General features: G+C 44.8%; 1 protein-coding gene across 4 annotated transcripts in view; it reads right to left on the reverse strand.

The window, feature by feature from the left end:
* The window catches only part of PIP4K2A (phosphatidylinositol-5-phosphate 4-kinase type 2 alpha), a 175,221-nt gene extending 158,161 nt beyond the window's left edge, over positions 1-17,060 (reverse strand). The window contains exon 1 of one of the 4 annotated variants that reach the window (XM_002750093.6): positions 16,646-17,060. In XM_002750093.6, coding sequence (XP_002750139.1) covers positions 16,646-16,789 — 144 coding nt within the window. In that variant the 5' untranslated portion in view covers positions 16,790-17,060. Of the gene's footprint in view, positions 1-15,505; positions 15,737-16,318 lie in introns of those variants that run through there. The other 3 variants (XM_009000035.5, XM_035306939.3, XM_035306940.3) reach the window with 3 other exon arrangements.
* Between the last annotated feature and the right edge of the window lie 2,138 nt (positions 17,061-19,198).

Here is a 19,198-nt window from a genome sequence, read left to right on the forward strand (position 1 = left end):
GCTACGATCACACCACTGTATTCCAGCCTGGGTGACAAAGCAAAACCGCATCTCAAAAAGAATTTTTTAATACACTTAAAAATATACATATATATACACATATGCTATAATTATAGACTATCAGAGTCACATTACATTTTCTGAAATGGTTCATGTGAATCATCCATAGGTAGAGTCAAACGTTAAGCAGTCAGACCGAATAATGAACTGCAAATTCTTGACTCGTCTACTTAAATGGGAAGAATTCTGCCTGCCATTAAATGCTATTAGATTGGGTTTGATATAAATCATGTGGGTTATGGCCAGCAGAAATTAACCAAGCACAGACAGTGGACAAGGATCTGCTTCTGGCATGCAGGCACTCTCTGCCTTGAGTCCAATGAAGAAAAACTAGGAGAAGTGGGTCAGTTGAAAGCAGCTCTTTTTAGAGGGCAGACTTGGACCAGGCAGCCTATGTGGTAGCCATCCTCCAACCTCAGACCTGATACTCCCACAGTACACATGTATGTACATCTTCGGTCAGACTGCTGAAAATCCCTATAAAGAGATGATCTGAATGGGTCAAAGCATATGGAAAGAAAAGGATGTCTTTTTATCCAATCTTTGCTGCTCAACTTAGAACCCTGCAAGCAGACGTGGGAAAGCAGCGCTTAGCCACACTGCTGGGGTTATAACCCTTTTTGAAAGCAACTTGGCAACATGTACCAAGAGCCTTAAAATATAATACATACCCTGTGACCATGTAAATTCCCCCCAAAGAGAATCTGTTCTAAGGAAATCATTCCAAGTAAGAAAGAGTTTCCTACAGGGAGATGTTGACAGCAACACTATTTATGGTGGCAGAATATTGACCAATGTATAAACTTCATTAAACTATTTAGATTGGTGCAAAAGTAATAGCAGTTTTTGCCACTGAAAGGAATGTCAAGAACTGCAATTATTTTTGCACCAACCTAATTATTAAGCAGTCATCAAAAAATTAAAATCATTGTGAAGAATACATAGGAAGATGAAATATACAGACAGAACAGTCTCAATGAGATTTTTAAAAAAGATATTGGAAAGAAAAACACTAAAACACTGACACTGGCTGCTTCTTGAGAGAATGGTTATGATAATTTTTCTTTAAATGTGTGTGTGTTTTTCAACTTTTTCAGGAAATATGCTACATATCTGTACTTATTAGAACTTAAATTCCACTGAAAACTATTTTTTTTTTTTTTTTTTTTTTTTTGAGACGGAGTTTCGCTCTTGTTACCCAGGCTGGAGTGCAATGGCGCGATCTCAGCTCACCACAACCTCCGCCTCCTGGGTTCAGGCAATTCTCCTGCCTCAGCCTCCTGAGTAGCTGGGATTACAGGCACACGCCACCATGCCCAGCTAATTTTTTGTATTTTTAGTAGAGATGGGGTTTCACCATGTTGATCAGGATCTCGATCTCTTGACCTCGTGATCCACCCACCTCGGCCTCCCAAAGTGCTGGGATTACAGGCGTGAGCCACCGCGCCTGGCCTGAAACCGTATTTCTAGTTCACCTAAATAAGCATATGAAAAAAGAAGCTTTATATAAAACAGAAAAAAGTATTCACTATTGGCTGTTTTCTGGCTCAAATATTCACTGGCATTTGTTACATTTGTGAGCATCTGATGCCAGAACTGCGAGAGAAAAGTGAATTAGACAAAAAGATGTATTAGCTTCTCCTAACCTATTTTTTTTAACGTCCCTAAAATTTGCTCCTGTCCTACTACTTTGGTGTAATGTGCCAAAAAAGCAAGTGCCTTATGGATTTATCATCATTTCAGAAACAATATCTGTTTCCCAACAGTTCTTTTGATGCCAAAGCATTTTACTTTCCATCTGGGTGCAGGCAGAGCCTAATTTATGAATGGGTTGTGTTCCAAACATTCATTTGTAAGTTGGCCCTCTGATTCTACAGGAAATGTACTCCTAGGCCTAATGTGGTAAAAGCCTGCAGACTTGGTCTAAGAGACAGCAGACAGTTGAGAAGGAAACTTCTGCTCCCGTTCCTGGTCACAGAAGCAACCTAGGGCCAATGTTGAAAAAGATAGCTGCTAAGTAGTGCAGGGATAGAGGTCATTTTGGAGCAAGGAGACATTGGGGTCAGGACACACCTGCTAAAGACATTCGAACACACTAGACACCTGGGAATGTGCAAAACTGGGAGGGCAACATGGTCGGGCCAGAGGAGGATTAGTAACAAAACTCAAAGAGCCCACAAAAAAATAATCTTCTGCTTGTTTAGAGCAGTATCTTCAAACCTTTTAGGCTATGGGCCACTTAGACAACACAGCTTCTACCACATCTAGACCTGCTTATCCTTGGAAACAAAAAGACAACACAGCTTCTACCAAATCTAGACCTGCTTATCCTTGGAAACAAACAAAAAAAAAAACCAACAAAAATTACATATTTCTTTGGGAAGCCTCCAGCCTGGAGATAACAGTTGTCCAAAATACACTGTAAATACACTTATATTGTAATGCAATATATGTATTTCTAAAAACCTTCTAAGTTTTACACATACTAAAATCCAGATTTTAGGCAGACCACTCAAAAACAATGAAACTATCACCAGAATGCTGAAAAAATAAAAAATCCTAAAATAAGAAAAACAGTATTTTAGCATAATTTCGAATAAGTATATAATGGACTTCAGAAATACAAAAGTAAGGATCACTTGATGGAAAGAATATAAGGAGTAATCAAACTTCTAAGTTACAGAGACTAGGACAAAATACTCAGACTGGAGAGAACCCTGAAATGAGGACTTCTGAGATGGAGCACCCAGCTGCTGGACTCAGGAGGAAGAACACAGATTCAAGAGTTCTGCTTCCCAATCTGGCTTGCCACCTTGGGCTGTACTAGTGTACTCTGCTCCAAGTTGCTGACACTTGGAGGCAGTGGTGTACTCAAGGAAAACTGCGTATGGACCAATTCCTACATCCTACGCCACATTCCAGATACGCCAATCTCATACAAGTGAATCTGCTATAGAGGCATGCATGTAGCAGCAGAAAAGACTGCACAACTGTGCATTTTCTAAATCAGATTCAGATCTCCCAGGGGACTTTATAAAGCCCAGTCTTTTCTTCTCTCCAGCCTCCACACCACCTGAAAGTGCCTTCAAAGACACCAATGCTCGGGAATGTGACATGAGAAATTTTGGATGCATGACCCGAGAAAAGCAGGGCAAAGTGGGGCAGCTGCCAGCACACAGGCACCTCTATGCACATCAGAAAATGAGCCTCCTCTGTGCAGACAACTCACAAAAAGGGTTCCTGTCTCTGGCTAATGCAGCCCCTCTCTATGTTGCGCAGGTGGCAATACTGATGTCAGCTCCCACCTGCCCCCACCATGTGGAGCCTTTGTGCAGGTCATGTGGAATGCTATAGAGCTCATTCTTGGGTTGACTGATACCAAACACCTTCCTTAAAGTCCAGCTTGAAAAAGCAAAAGCAAGGCTTACTTGCTACAACTACAAATAAACTAAGCTCTGAAGGTTAGGGTGTGTAGCAACTTGCAAAGATGTGTCTAAGCCCATATGACCAAGCCTAGAGAAACACAAACAAAAGGAACATAAACAAAAACATGTCGGTAAGAATGGAAATGAATAAAAGCATAAAATCAGAAGGTGGTAAGTATAGTGGCACCTGAAGTAGGGTTTGGCAGTTCCCTGGAAATGCCACATACCCTTTATGCTTTTGTATGCATTGCTCTGCCTATAACGTGTTTTTTCCAGCTTCTCCATCCACCACGTCAATTCTAACTCAATTCTTGCAGAATTTCAAGAGCCTACCACTAACTCTCTCAGGGCAGCTTATTAATCCTCTGCTGTCTCGTCGTATCTGTGTGTATGACCCCAGTCGTGGCAAAGGGACAGGGTTACCCCGCCAGGAACTAACAGCCCCCAAATAACAATAATGAAATGAAGAGTGTGAATGGAAAGAAACTGACCTAGGTGAGTCATTATTGACTCTTTGCTATCTGTTCCCTAACAGAGTCACCAAACCCAACCAATCCTACCTGAAACATCTCTAAGCACATCCTTTGTCTGTTACCCCTGCCCAAGCTCAGGTTCCCATCACCTGTGGAGGACAGCAATGGCCTCCTTCCTTCTTGCAGTCCCACCTCCTGTCCCACTGACTCCCCTCAGGGATCCATCCCTGGAAGGCCGCAGAAGCACCACCATGCTCTGGCTTCTCACTGTCCCACTTACTGTTGGATTCCCTCTTTTGAAACTCTGATACAGATTTGCATTACCGCTGATAGGGTTATTCAGGTCAGCTCTACACTGAAAATAAGTAAATATTCTGAATAAAATATTTTCAAACATCTTCTTGAAGGCAACAAAAAGTTGGAAGAGGCAGGAGAGAGTTGGCCTGCCAAAATCTTAGTGAAAACTGGAAGCACAGAGTCAGTCAGTCATGGAAGCCACTTTGGCTCTAAGGGCTTTGATGGTTGACAGGACCATCACAGATTGACAAGAACAGAAATCAAGCCTAGGGTGCACCCAAGCTGTGAAGTCTAGCAGGAAACCTTTTCTCATAAGGCTACCAATGGGTCTACCCATTCCACACCAGGGACTGCAGCCCAATTTTATATAATCATGAGGTCCAAAAAATTCTAAGCTGTGAATTTAGTTTCAAATGGTCTTGGTCTGCGGTAACCCTAGATGTGGCAAAAGCGAACAATTCTCTCTGTAAAGATACATCTTTACCCCTAAGACTTGAAGACTGCTCCCTGAATAAACTATCCAAGGGAAGTGAGCAGCTCAGAGCCAAAATGAACCAAACATAAATGGCAACAAGGCACCATGAAGAGGAACCAGCAGAAACGACACACAACAGAAAGACCCACAAAGGCTTGAGATATTGCCATTATCACTATTCCTACAATGTTTATGGAACCTTAACTTATAGCACACTTCTGAATACCAGAATTTGTAGAGGCATGTCTGAAGCCATTAAAAGAACAAGTCAGTAATAACACTGCAGCACACTCTTCTACATAGTATCTCGGATTATTTAGAAATGCATTCATATTCTTCATGCAATTCACTTGGCGGCTCTTCAACATCTGACATTGCTTGAGAAAAGCTGTTTACCTCCTGAATCTTCTCTGTCGTGTTCACAAGACACAGTTCTTGCATGCTGCTGTAAACATAACCTCTTTCTTTGGCACTGCCTTGCAGTTACCCCAGACCTCATATCACCAATTTGCAGCAAGTTTTTCCCCACTCTCTAATGCATTGCACAACCCACTTAGCAAAATGCTCTAAAATGCTCTATGCTTGATTATGACAAAAATAAACTTTACACATTGATGAAAACTGAATGTGGGAGGCCTCATGGTGCACCACCTGAGCACTAACAGCCTAGAGTTTATAATCCCAACCGCACTCATTCATTCAACAATACGCATTGAGTGCTTACTATCTAAATGCACTGTTCTAGGTGCAGGGATACAGCTCGTAAACAAGAAAAAGTCTCAGTTGCCATGGAACTTATTGTTCTAGTTCACGGAAATAAACAAGTATCTAAACAACTCAGTTTCAGATAGTGTTAAGTGTCACAGAGAAAATAACAGTGTGATAGTGGAGGGGCTCCCTTAGCTTAGAGGGCCAGAGAGGCCATCTGAGAAGCCAACTCCTTGGCTAAGAGACTAAAATGACTAACAGGAACCAGCTATCCAAAGATCTGAGAGAAGGCTGGGCATGGTGGTTCATGCCTGTAATCCCAGCACCTTGGGAGGCTGAGGCAGGAGTTACTTGAGGCCATGAGTTCAAGACCAGCCTGGGCAACACAGTGAGACCCCATTTCTTACAAAAACTTAAAAAATTTTCCAGGCATGGTGGTGCACACCTGTAGTCCCAGCTACTGAGGAGGGTGAGGCAGGAGGATCACTTGAGCCCAGGAGTTCAAGGCTGCTGTGAACTGTGATTGTACCACTGCACTCCAGCTGAGGTAATACAGGGAGACCCTGTCTCAAAAACATAAAAATAAAAGATGTAAAAACATTCCAGACAAAGAGAAAAATAAAGATTGAAGATATGTGGCTGCTCTGAGCTTACCTTTAGGAACAGAAAAAGCACAGGGTGGCTGGAACATAGGAATCATGAAGAGGGTATTATGGGATGAGGGCAAGGAGTAAAGGGGCCAGTAAGATCTTACAGGTCAGAAAAGGTTTGGATTTTATTCTAAATGCAACGTAAAGCCTTTGGAAGGTTTAACTGAGGACATGACACAAAATCATGTACAATTTAGAAAGATTTCCCTGCCACTGCTGCAGAGAAGGTAGACTGAAACAGGGCAAGAGTGAATGCCGGGAGACCAAACAGGAGGCTACCATAGTGTTCCTAAGAGGATTCAAATAGAAAAAGGGAAGCATGTGGATTCAGGATTCAAAATGGGATGTGGGGAAGGAGTGGGAAAAAAGCGTAATCAGGGTTAGACCCTAGGGTTAAGCTTGAACACCTGGGTCTCTGGCAGTCCATTTTCTGAGATGGGAAGAGGCCAGTTTAGGGCATGATGAGGATGGGGCGGAGTGTGGGGAGGTTATCAAGGGCCTGCTTGGGATATCTGTTTATTAGGTATTCATGGGAACATACCTGGTAAGAAACTGAATATAGAGCTCGAGAGAAAAGTCAGAGCTGAAGGTAAAAATTTCTCAACCATCACCGTAAAATGGTATAAAAAGCCAAGAGACTAAATGAGATCCTGTAAGTAAAGTAAATGTAATTTTAGAAGGCGACCCTGGACAGAGGCCAGGGGCATTCCAACATTTCCAGACTGAGCAAAAGAGAAGCCTGTGCCTCAGGAGTGGCCAGTGAAGCAGAAGGAAAACAAGCAACAAACAAACAAAAGGAGTCCCCTGCATTTGAAAACATGAGTACTGCCAGTGATGCTGACATGAGCAGTTTCCTCAGAGTGCTGGAGGTGAAAGCTAGAATGGAGTAAGGACACCATGACAGGTAATTTGAGGGTGGGAACCAGGGTGTCTCTACAGAAATAGGAGACCTCAGCTTTAGACAAGGCTGATCACTCCTGCTAGGAAAAGGAACAGGGCAGGTGCGGTGACTCACATCTGCAATCCCAGCACTTAGGGAGTCTGAAGCAGAAGGACTGCTTGAGACCAGCAGTTTGAGGCAGTAGTGAGCCATGATCGCACCATGCACTCCAGCCTAGGCCAAAAAGCTCATTGCCTAGGCCAAAAAAAAAAAAAAAAAAAAAAAAAACAAAAAAGGAACAGAAAACCTGAGAAGAGCCTAACTAAAGTGAGAGACTAAGGGTGAAGGACAGCTTCTGTTGTTATTGCAGTTGATTTTGCTTTCAAGATGGGAAGTGCTGGAGTGGTGAGCCAGGTCAGTGGAAGGTACCACAACGGTGGGAATCGTCTGTATCTTCACTGTCCAATCCAGTAACCACTAACCACATGTGGCTACTGAACACTTGATATGAGAAACTGAAGTTTTATTAGCTGAAACTTAAATTGCCAGGTATGGCTAGCAGCTGCCAAGCCAGGCAGGGTGGCCCCTCCAGCATGGCTGCAGACTGACTGACCCAGCTGTCCACAATTAAGATGGGATGGTAGGAAGAGCAGAAGCTGATGGCTTCTATTTGTTCAATGCTTTCTAAATGAGGTTATATGCTGACAGGAGGATGGAGGGACAGGACACTAGGTGGAAGTTTAAGAATAGAAAAAGAAGAACGACTTCAGAGAGTAGAGAAAATACTAAAAGAGGCAGTAAAACTTCCGGGTCAGGTGCCATTTGAGATTTGTGGCAAATTTTAAAGAAACCCTGGTCAGAACTGTTGGCTTTTCTCTGGCAAACATCAACTACTTGGCCCTTCAAAGGTGGCCTCAAAGTACCCTTTTAACCATCTCCTGACATTCTCATTATGTTCCTCTGCGGTTTTCAATCTTCTTGGCTGCAGGACACTTTTTATCCCTTTTACATATTATATTTAGTGCCCAGTTAAAAAAAAAAAGAGAGAGATGACAATGAGGAAAAAAACAAGGCTGTTCTGGAGGAAACGGAAGTAAAGCTAAATTCCCCCACCAGCCCCAGAGGCACATCTAAGGAACCTCCAGGCTTGAAACCAAATATTTACCCAGACAGGTGTTTCTCAAACTTAAATATGCTGATGCTCACCGGCTGTTGTTAAAATGGACATTCTGCTCCAGCAGCTCTGCAGAGGTCTAAGACTCTGCATTTCTAACAGGTTCCTGTGGACTGCCACTGCACCCACAGCCACAGCCAAAGCCAGCTACTCATACTCTTCGCTCTGTTTGCTTTTGCCAGCTGTCGGACCCTCGGCTGCATATGCCTTTCCCTACTGTATTAGTCCATTCTCACGCTGCTATACAGAAATACTCAAGACTGGGTAACTTATAAATGAAACAGATTTAACTGACTCATAGTTCTGCAGGGTTGAGGAGGCCTCAGGAAACTTACAATCACAGCAGAAGGGGAAGCAAACACGTCCTTCTTCACACAGCAGCAGCAAGGAAAAGAATGAGTGCCAAGCAGAAAGGGAGGCCCCTTATATAAAACCATCAGATCTCATGAGAACTCACTCACTATCACGAGAATAGGATGGGAAAACCATCCTAATGATTCAATTCTCTCCAGCTGGTCCACCCGTGACACCTGGGGATTATGAGAACTACAATTCAAGAATAGAAGTGAGTGGGGACACAGCTGAACCATGTCACCCATCTTCTGCAGCTGGGAGATTTTATTTAATCTTCTAGGCCCTCCTCTCAAGGTTTCTCTAAGTCCCCCAGGCAGAAGCAATCATGATCCAGTCCTAGTTAGCACCTTGGCCCCATCTCCTTCTATGTCCCACTCTTGATGTGCTCCAGCCACACCAGCTTCCCTGCAGTAGTCATAATGGACCAAGCAAGCACCAGCCTCAGAGCCTTTGCACCAGCTGACCCCTCTGTTGGAAATGCTCTTCTCCCAAATTGCCTCATGTCTGAGCCCTTCACGTACTTCATGCCTTTGCTCAAAGTTGTCTTCTTCTTGAGACCTATATTCTACACACTCTGTTTAATATCCTTCACTCCTAGCATTCTGGACGCTGCTGTAGTTATTTGTATATATATTTATTTTATGTCTGTGTCCCCTGCAGTTATGCACAATGTGAGGACAAGGTCCACAATATATTCATTTTGCATCTGACACGTCTTGCATTGTCTCTATATTTAAAGACAAGGTGAAATATCAACTCAATAGCTGACATAACTTCCAAGTAATGAATGTGAATTCGATTTCTGACACTTCAAAGCACCTAATTGCTAGTGGAAGTGTGAAAAATGCAAGAAAGAACATGATAACAAAATAGAAACAGAAAGTGAAGGGCACAAGGATAATTCTAAAATGATAATTCATAAATCGAAAGTACACAAGGTGATATTCTACTATGAAACAGGATAAAGTAACCATTGATTTAGCATACAATCTAATAATTTGCTACATTTTAGCATATAAGATACTTAAAAAAAAAAAAATTGGATAGGCACGGTGGCTCAAGCCTCTAATCCCAGCACTTAGGGAAGCTGAGGTGAGAGGATTGCTTCAGGCCAGAAGTTTGAGACCAGTCTGGCCAACATATCAAGCAAGACCCTATCTCTATTTTAAAGAATAGTAATAATGACAGCTAGCATATTAAGAACTTACTATGTGCCAGTAACTCTTTAGGCACTTTGCAGGCATGAATTAATTTAACCCATACAACAAACTTCCAAAGTAAGTACTATTATTACCTCCTTTTATAAACAAGGAACTGAGAGGCAAAAGAACTTGTTCAAGGTCACACAGCCAACCAAACACTGGCTCTGGAGCTCTTAATCACTGTGCCCAGGTAGCTGAAAAACTACAAAGATTTAGAGTTGCAAGGCTTAGCTTTAGGTAAGTTACTGTTTTTAAATTCCCTATGGTTTTCATAAATAATGTATTTGTTCTCTCCCCATATGCTTTGAACATTAGCAATGATTTTCTTTCTGTAAAGGAAAAACAGTTTTTCCAGTAGTTCTCTCACATGTTAACAGCTAATACTCTGTCCATCCAAGAACAGCTCTTAAGACTAAGAAAATAAAAGAATTCAAACAAATGAATGACTTTTGAGCCTGGCCCAGGCAGCACAGCTCAGTGGTTAAGGGTACAGCTGTAAATCTCAAGTACTAGGCACTGTGACCCAGGTGGGTAATGAATTCAGCTGATGCACGTTCCCCCCCCCCAGAGTATTCTTCTTGGCTGCTGCATGCTCTCCCCACTTTCTCACCCCACACTATCCCCATCTTATTCTTGCAAGGGTTCTTAATGGGGTTCCATGAACTCCCAAGTGGTCCGTGAATAGAATTAAAGGGATCCTTGAACTTGGTAGGACATATCCTTTGTATATTCATTTATTCCTTTTAAAAGCCTCATTCTGAGAATGGATCTATAGCCTTCACTGGACTGCCACAGGAGTCCCTGGCACAAAAAGGAAAAGAATTGTGGACAGATGCAGAAACAGGGAAATAAGCTAGGAGGTTTTAATATCAGTCAAAGAAAGAGGGAAACAAATCTGGTTAGAAGTCACAGAGGTGGGAATGGAAACGAAGAGACTGAGTCAAGGAAACTACCAGGTATTCCTAACAAAAAGTCAATGTCACCTTACTCACCTCCCAAAAAAGAAGAGTTGCCTCCACTTCTACTCATTCATTCCTTAGGTCTTTAAACTTTCACACCCTCCCCGCCCCGCCCCACACCAACCACTTTAGCCCAAGCACAGCCATGACTCTCAAGCACTTGGGAGCATCTAATTCTGCCAACTTCTATTTTCTCTTGCTTCCTATTTCTTTTTCCTTTGTCCTTACCTCAAAGCCAAGAGTCCATGGGGTCCCCGCTCCTCCAGTGGAGATCTGACTTACAGATTCTGTATGGGTAGGTCTCAATGGTCTATCCCAGCCCTAGTGGCTCTCAAACTCCAATCAGACCTTTCCAGCATCCCACACAGTACTGTAACTGCAGGATCCACCCACCACCACCTGCAATTCCACATTCTTAAATCTTAATTGCTTGTGTCCCTTTCCAACTCCCAATTTCTTCTCCCAAATTTTCTAATCTCATGGGGCCCCTATTCTTCTAAGGGCTCATCACATACAGTTGGGGCTGGGGGAGGAATCCTTAGTGGTGAAGTCTTTCCTTCTACTGCTATATAGCCTGTGGACCTGCAGCATCGGCACCACTCAAGAGTGTGATAAATCACGGTCTCAGGCAACATCTCCACCAGATCTCTGAATTAGACTCTGCATTTTAATTTTATTTTTTATTTAGTTGGAGCCTCGATCTGTCACCCAAGCTAGAGTGCACTGTAGAACCACGGCTCCCTGCAGCCTGGACCTCCTGGACGCAGATGATCCTTCCATCTCAGCTTCCTGAATAGTTCAGTCTACAGGTGTGTGCTGTCATGCCCGTCCGTTTTTTAATTTTTTGTAGAGACAGGGCCTTGCTATGCTGCCCAGGCTGGTCTCCAAATCTTGGCCTCAAGTGATCCTCCTGCCTCAGTCTCCCAATGGCTAGGATTACAGGCATGAGCCACCTGACCAGCAGCAGAGTGCATTTTTTAAAAGTCCCCAAGTGATTGATATGCCCCTTAAATTTTGAGAAACAGGAATCTGGCTCTTTTAATATTTCACTATCCTAACTGCATTTCAACTTTATCACTTTCAGGCATCATTTACTGAATGCTTATGATGTGCTAATTACAGTGCTAGGCCTTAAATACAGTATCTCATTTAACCCCCAACCCTGTGAGGTCATCCTCATTATCTCCATTTTAAAAATATGTAAATTGAGGCTCAAGTGACTAAGTCACCTGCTCAAAGATTCCATCAATGCCGATGTCAGCCTATGAACCTCGTCTGTCCAACCACAAACCATTTTTGCCAAATTGCACCAATTCCCTTCAATTTCAAAATTTGTATTTCAAAGGCTATGCTAGCAGAATTAATTACTCTGGCTGACTGCATTTTTTAATCAACTTAAGGTAGATTTGGTGGTTTATTATAATTCTTGCTGGCAACCTTTCTAAAGGCACAGCAGATCAACATACCTGGAAAGAGAAATCATTGACCTGACATGGGGCATCATTCTGAGTGAGTAATGAAGTTTAGTAACACTAAGTACTAAGTATAAATACTTAGGGTTCACTCTAAGTATAAATAATTAAAGTTCACTCTAAAGTATCTAATAAATGGAGAGGAAATGTATTCTGTTCTCTGGATATAATCCCAAGTTTTAGGGAATATAAAACAACTTCCCTAATAAACTTTCTGTATGTCTGCTTGGTGTGTTTCTTTCCTTTGAATGTTAAAGAGAACAAAAAAATAGTGTGAGGAGACTAGTTCTTGAATGAATGGTAGCTGGGTTCCACTCAAGAATTTCACCTAATGTCTAGATAACTTTAATTTTAATCTAATTGCTTTATTATATCCTATTAAGTCAAGGTCCTTAGTTTCCTTATCTTTTTCAGTGCCAAATAAAAACCCATGAACCTAAACAAACAATTATGATGTGCCCAATATGGTCTTTATCTATTCCAAGTCCCAGAGCCTGTGGAGAAAATAATCAAAGCTACTGATGCTCCATCAAGGACATCACGAATTCTCCAACCCACACACCACAGCACATGGCATTCATCAGGCTGGCCCTCACAGATGCCCATGGGAAGTACCCAAAGACATCCAGAGCATCCAGCTCTATTAGCAGGACAGAGTCCTATCTGACATTGCCTGGCAGGCCCTTTCCCCCTCTGGGGACTGTTCTTTCCCCAAGGCCAACAGGCAGGCACTGTCATGTTTTTATAACTACTCAGTCCAAGGGATGGCCACAAAGGACCAAAGCTAGACCAATCTCAAGTGGAATCCTTCCATGGGATTTTTATAACTAAATTAGAGTCAGGAAGCCCTTTCGAGGAGCAGAAATGACAAAATGTGAAATACAGAAACCCTTCATTACCTGCTCTGTGGAGGAAACCAGTCAGCTATGAAGGAGAACAGAGCCAAAGGTACAGAAAAGTCTCACGCACTCACTCACCCACTCTCTCCAGCACCCAGCTCTTCACATGGTTCTGTCCAATCTTTCCTTCTACTGTGATAGGCCCCCCAAACCCCTCAATACCCGAAATGTTTGCCAAAGCTCATCCGAACTTCTACCGCTTCAAACCAAAAGCCTCTAACATCAATACGTGGCCACTTCTAAATACTATATTTGTTTTAAACAAGTTTTATGTGCTTTAAGATTTCTCTATACAGATAATGTTTTCCTTTGGATATTTACATAGATTTTAAAATACTAATTTCTAAAAGGCTCACACTGCACTGTGTATAAAAGTCTTTGAGAATATCTATTTAAAACAAGTCTTGGCTCATATCATTCAACATGCTCCCCACACTATTAAAATATCATCTTGAGATGCTTACTGCTTGATCATTTTTAGTTTAATTCTAAATGTAACAAGACAAAACTGCCTTCTTAAGTCACTTTTTCCTTTATGTATTCAGTTATATTCTTTGCTTAAAATACTTAAAATAAAAATTGGCAATGATTCATTCACTGATGGGTATTTTAAGTTAGAAAGCAGTAACATATCAAATTAACCACACAATGGCAGGCTTATTCCCAACTCTGATTATTGCCCAAATCAAGATTTTCATTACCACCTCAGTAGACTTGAACATTTTCACCTTAATTGCAAGTTGTTACATTTCAATCAAATCGACTTTGGCTTAATAGACTGCAATGCAGTTCAGCTACATTCAATATAACAAACTCTTAGTTCACAGTCTCTTAAAATCACCATAGATTTCCTTTCCATCTAGCCAAGGTCTTGAAAATTCCCTGAATGTTGCTGCATTTGGAAGGCTATAACAGTAAGACAACTTGTATTATAAAGTATTCCACGAATCCTTTATACGAGGTGCACACTGTGCACCTCGTAGACTGAAAATACAGTAGAATCTTGAGTTAGAAAACCTGGAAATCATCCGAACAGCCCTAGTTCACAGGTGCGAACACTGATGCAAAAACCTGACCTTAACATGCCCAAGGTCAACAATTAGACTTTAAGAAAGATTTAAAGCGCCGATCCAATGAGCGTTTTACCACAGTATGTGGAAGGGGCTCATAAACAACACCATGTTCAGACTGTTGACGCATTTATTACCCGATTATACTAAAAACTTTGGTGCACAGAAGGTCATATAAAACATTTATCTAATATCAGACATTGTCACCTAAAATGAAATCAAACCAGAAATACATGGCATCTAAGTGTTTAGATTTCATGTTTATATTACACATCCATTCTTTTTTCAAAAATAACATAGTAAATGGACATTTTGAAAAACAAGGCTGCGAAAGAGACCTTTCTTATGTCAACTCAGAGTCCTCAAAATAAAGATATTTGGACAAAAATATTACAGGTGTTTTAGCAATCCTTCCCAAAGTAGATTACACTGTATGTACCCAATGTATCTGTTGAATGAATAACATGCTCACATTGATATACATGAAATGGAAACTCCACTCCTCTGGTTGTGGATACTTAAAACTGCAAACTTTTCTTCAGAGCAAAAGAAAGTAACCCCAAATATACTATTTACAAGTCATACACTATGAAACAAGTAGTTTCAAAATATTTCCATTTAGCAAGAAACTCTAAAACAAATGTAGCAATTCATCACTATAAGGTGGCAACGTAAGTGGTTACAATAAAACATGAAGGATTACAAGATTTTCTAAGGCAAACCGGAATTCAGACGAGTTCCCAGAAAGCACACTCTTTTTAGGCAGCATATTGTTGACACTATCTTACTAAATTAAACCCCGAGACAGAAACACTCTCCATACCAAAACACCAGAACTCCAAAGGAGATAAAGGCACCATAAATGAGTAAGCACTACAGTATTCGTCCTTTTTTAAAAAAAATTAGTAAGTTTCTATTCTAGTAATAAGGGACCAAAAACTAATAACACAAATAATAAAAGAGCTTACCAAAATTATATGTAACTGCATTGTAAACTTATCACATAGGAAAAACAGCGTTTCATTTTCTGTAATAAAACTTGGGAGAGGAGTTTTTGGTGCCGTAATGCATGCTCTTCTAAGAACCTGCACTCCCAAACAGCTAAAGAAGTTGTCGGGAAGTTAAAATAAACTTCAATCAGTCATTAAGCTGGATAAAAATAATCATTTCTCAACTTTTTCAAAAACACTCCATGCAAACACGATCGATCCTGATACTGTTTCGCCCTTCCCCCTGCTCGACTTGGGGAAGAAAAAACGATGCTTTTGAGGCATTTTAAACAACCTCACTACGTTGAAAGTGTGTTCTTTTTTAAAAAAAAACCAACAAGGTTTTCTGTCATTTCCATTACGCTGAAAAGGACATACAGACAGTCACCGAAATCAAAAGCAGGGGAAGCGGACTTACTTTTCCCAGATGCTAAGTGACTGCAGTGGCTAAGGTCATGGTCAAAATTCACAGGCTCATTTAAACTTTCCTGGCTGAGCCAACAGCTCCGATCATGTTTCCAGATCCTATCTAACTGGATTAAAACTGCAGGAGTTTCTCGCTGTCAGATCAGCAGGAGGCTATTTCAGACCCTCGAACCGCAGTCCGCATAGCCCGCAGCAGCGCATCCTCCAACCCCCGACTGTGAGTGACGCTAACCTTTCCACGCGTTCTCCTCCAGCATTTCCCGTCCCCCCACCACAGCGGGTGCGGCCAACTCGGGACCCCCTCCGCCCGCGCCCGCCGGGACCCCTGCCTGCCGTCTCCACCCCGGCCACCCTTCCGCAGTCGGTGACTTCTGCCCGGCTCCCCAAAGTGGGGGTAGGCGACGAGGGGAGGAAGACTCCCCGCCAAGGGCTCTCCACCCCGCACAGCGGCAGGGCGATGCGGGAGAGGCGCAGGGATGTCGCCCGACGCCAGAGCCATATTTACATCTGCTGCTGCTTTGCCAAAAAGCCGAATTATGCCCAATAATATTGCCTTTAAAGGAAAAGGAAAGGACCTAAGCAGTAAAGCTGCTGCCCCAAATCTGCTCGCTCTCCAGTATCCTCGCCCCAGTGCCCCCGTGGGAGGCTCGTCCGCGCCCAGCCCGGGACAGGTACACCCGCCAGCCGGCGGAGGACGCGGGCGCCACGCCGCCCCCACATTGGGCAGCGGTCGCCGAGACTCGGCCCCCAGCAGCCCCCGCCGGGGCTGACAGCCGAAGCGGTGCCGTGCCCCGCACAAACTTACCACTTTCCAGGCTGCGGGGACAGACCCGTGGGCAGGCGGGCGAACGGGGGGCGGCACGGGCACCAGCACCAGCCGTGAGACTCACATGCACACGGGACCCCAGTCCCGCAGGCGGCTCTAGGTCTAAATCCGGCGCAAATGGTGCCCGGGCGGCCCGGAGGGCTTAGGGGCGCGCGCCGCGGGGCCAGGGGCTCCGAGGCGGGCGAGCAGCCGGAGGGCCAGGGCAGGCTGGGGCTCCCCGCCCCGCAGCCGCTGCAGCCGGAGGAGGAGGGGAGCGAGGAGGAAGAAGAGGAGGAAGGGGACCGCGCGCCGCAGCCGAGCCCTTACCGAGTGGTTTACCCCCCACATCAGGACGCTGAGCAGCGGGTCGCTGGCCCGAAACAGCTTCACTTTCTGCGCTACGAAGTGCTTCTTCTTGGTCTTGGTTTTGCTCGCCAGGACCGAGGACCCTAGGTTGCCGGGGGTCGCCATGGCCTCCTCCTCAGTCCCCTCCACCGCCGCGCTCCCGAGGCCGGGGACCCGCCCTCTCTACACCCCGGCCCGGGAAGGTAGCCGCATCCCCCCGGTGGCGGCCCCGGCGCGCCGTGCTCCGCTCCGCCTGCCGCCGCCGCTGGCGCGCTCGGCCCCGCTCGGCTCGCTCCGCCCGCTCGGCCCGGCAGGCTGCGCTCGGCTCGCGCCCCGGCCCGGATCCCGCGCCCGCCGCGGCTCCGCGCTCAGCCCGCGGCTGGACCCGGCGCACCGCGAGCGGCTTCCGCGTTGGGCGCCGGCGTCATGACGCAGGGGGCGGGAGGGCGGGAGGCGACCGCTGCGCCGCGGGCGGGGCGCCGGGCGCTGGGCGCGGGGCGCGGCCACCGGACCGTTAGGCTGAGCCCTCCCGCCCCGGCTTCGCTGCGGCCGGGCAGTCCCCTGTGCCCGGGCGAGCTCGGGACGTTCGCTCCCGGCCCGCGGAAGAGGCCGCGGGGTGCGCGCGGAGAGCCTGGGGACCCGGCCTGGCGTCCCCTGCGGCTCCCCGAGGAGAGGGGACAGGGTGGGCAGAGCGGGGAGGTTGGGGAGAGGAGTCCCTAGGCGTCGATCAGGCGAAGGAGGGAAGCTCAGGGACCTGTGCTCGCCCACTCCGCGAGTCGGGAGACCCAGCGAGGTGCGAAATGCTGCAGGGAGACCAGGGCTTCCCAGCACCGAGGGGAAGGACCTGGGCACGTTTCTGGTCAGTCCCTGAGATGAACTTAATACCTTTGTGCCGTTCACCATGGGGCCTTTCACACCCTCGATATGGGCCTCCTGGAGTCATTCAAGAGGGAGACTCCCACCTAATAGTGTGGACCCACTCCGTGCCCGGGGCAGGACCCTGGGATCCTCATCTAGAGCCCTTGGCTTAACCAGGAGAATCATGCCCCAAAGTGCATCTTCTACTTGGAATCCATCACCATGGTCCTTGCCATCCCTGCCTGTTTTCCAGCGCATTCACCTTCTTCCATGGAAATCTGTTCACTGTCTTCCTCCAGATACACCTAAATGTAGCCCTTTATTATGATGAGAATACCTGGCTTACTTCAGGAAGCTGCCATTCCAAGTATGTCTAAAACCCTGCTGCCCCCATGTCATCCCGGCAGTCTTCATTCTGTACAATGTATTTACTCTGACCCAGCCCACCAGTCCTCACTGAACAGGTTCTTGGAAACTATCGCCTTAAGCAAAACAACATATCACAAAACCAAATTCGTCATAAGCTAACATTTAAAAAAAGAATTAAGTTCCTACAGCAATTATATCTGGTCACAAAAACATCATCAAACTTCAAAGTAAAGACTCAAAACACTTCTAATATTAAACATTGAAATAAATGTAAGCTATGCCGCCTTTTTAATTTTTTTCCCCCTTGAGATAGGGTATATCGCTTTGTCTCCCAGGCTGCCGGTGCAGTGGTGCAATCACAGTCCGCTGCAGGCTCTACTTCCTCGGGCTCAGGTGATTCTTCCACCTCAGCCTCCCCAGTAGTTGAGACTACAGGCATGAACCTGACCAAGTTCTATTTGGTAGAGATAGGGTTTTACCATGCTGCCCAGGCTAGTCTTGAACTCCCCTGCTCAAGGGATCTGCCCACCTCAGCCTTTCAAAGTGCTGAGAATACAGACGCCAGCCACTGCACCCGGCTCACCTACATTTTTTAAAGATTGATAAAAGCAAGATAATGCGTTGCCAAATTTCTGGTGAATCAGTGAGTAATGGTTACTGTGGTGCTGCGTTAAATCAAGAAATAAGCGTTTGCAAAGCAAAAAGTTGTCAGGAGAACCTGCTGCTACCATGAGATTAAAAAACTATCACAAATATGGTAGCTGAGTGCTCTCCTATCTCATTTATTGTCATACATTTTTATGATTATTGTACACTTACATCTTTTTATTTTACAGTCATTTGTTTCATGGATTCATTCATTTTTCCAACTCATTTATTCCAGTTCAAGGTCACAGATAGTGGAAGACTATCCCAGCAGCTCAGCTTGAGCAAAAGGTGGAAACCATCCCTGGATAGGATGCCATTCTATTGCAAGACGCACACACGCACACACACACACACACACACACACACACACACACACACCCCTCCATTCCCTTAAACTGGGGCCATTTAGGATGGGGGTGGTGATTCATGCCTGTAGTCCCAGCACTTTGGGAGGCATGAGGCAGGTGGATTGCTTGAGCCCCATAGTTGGAGACAAGCCTGAGCAATAGGGTGAAACCCCATCTCTACTGTAAATACAAAACTGGGCATGGTGGTACACCCCTGCAGTCTCAGCCACTCAGGAGGCTGAGGTAGGCAGATTGCTTGAGTCCGGGAGTTGGAGGCTGCAGTAAGCTGTGATTATGCCACTGCTCTCCAGCC

This window comes from Callithrix jacchus, chromosome 7, assembly GCF_049354715.1.
Source record: "Callithrix jacchus isolate 240 chromosome 7, calJac240_pri, whole genome shotgun sequence".
NCBI lineage: Eukaryota > Metazoa > Chordata > Mammalia > Primates > Cebidae > Callithrix > Callithrix jacchus.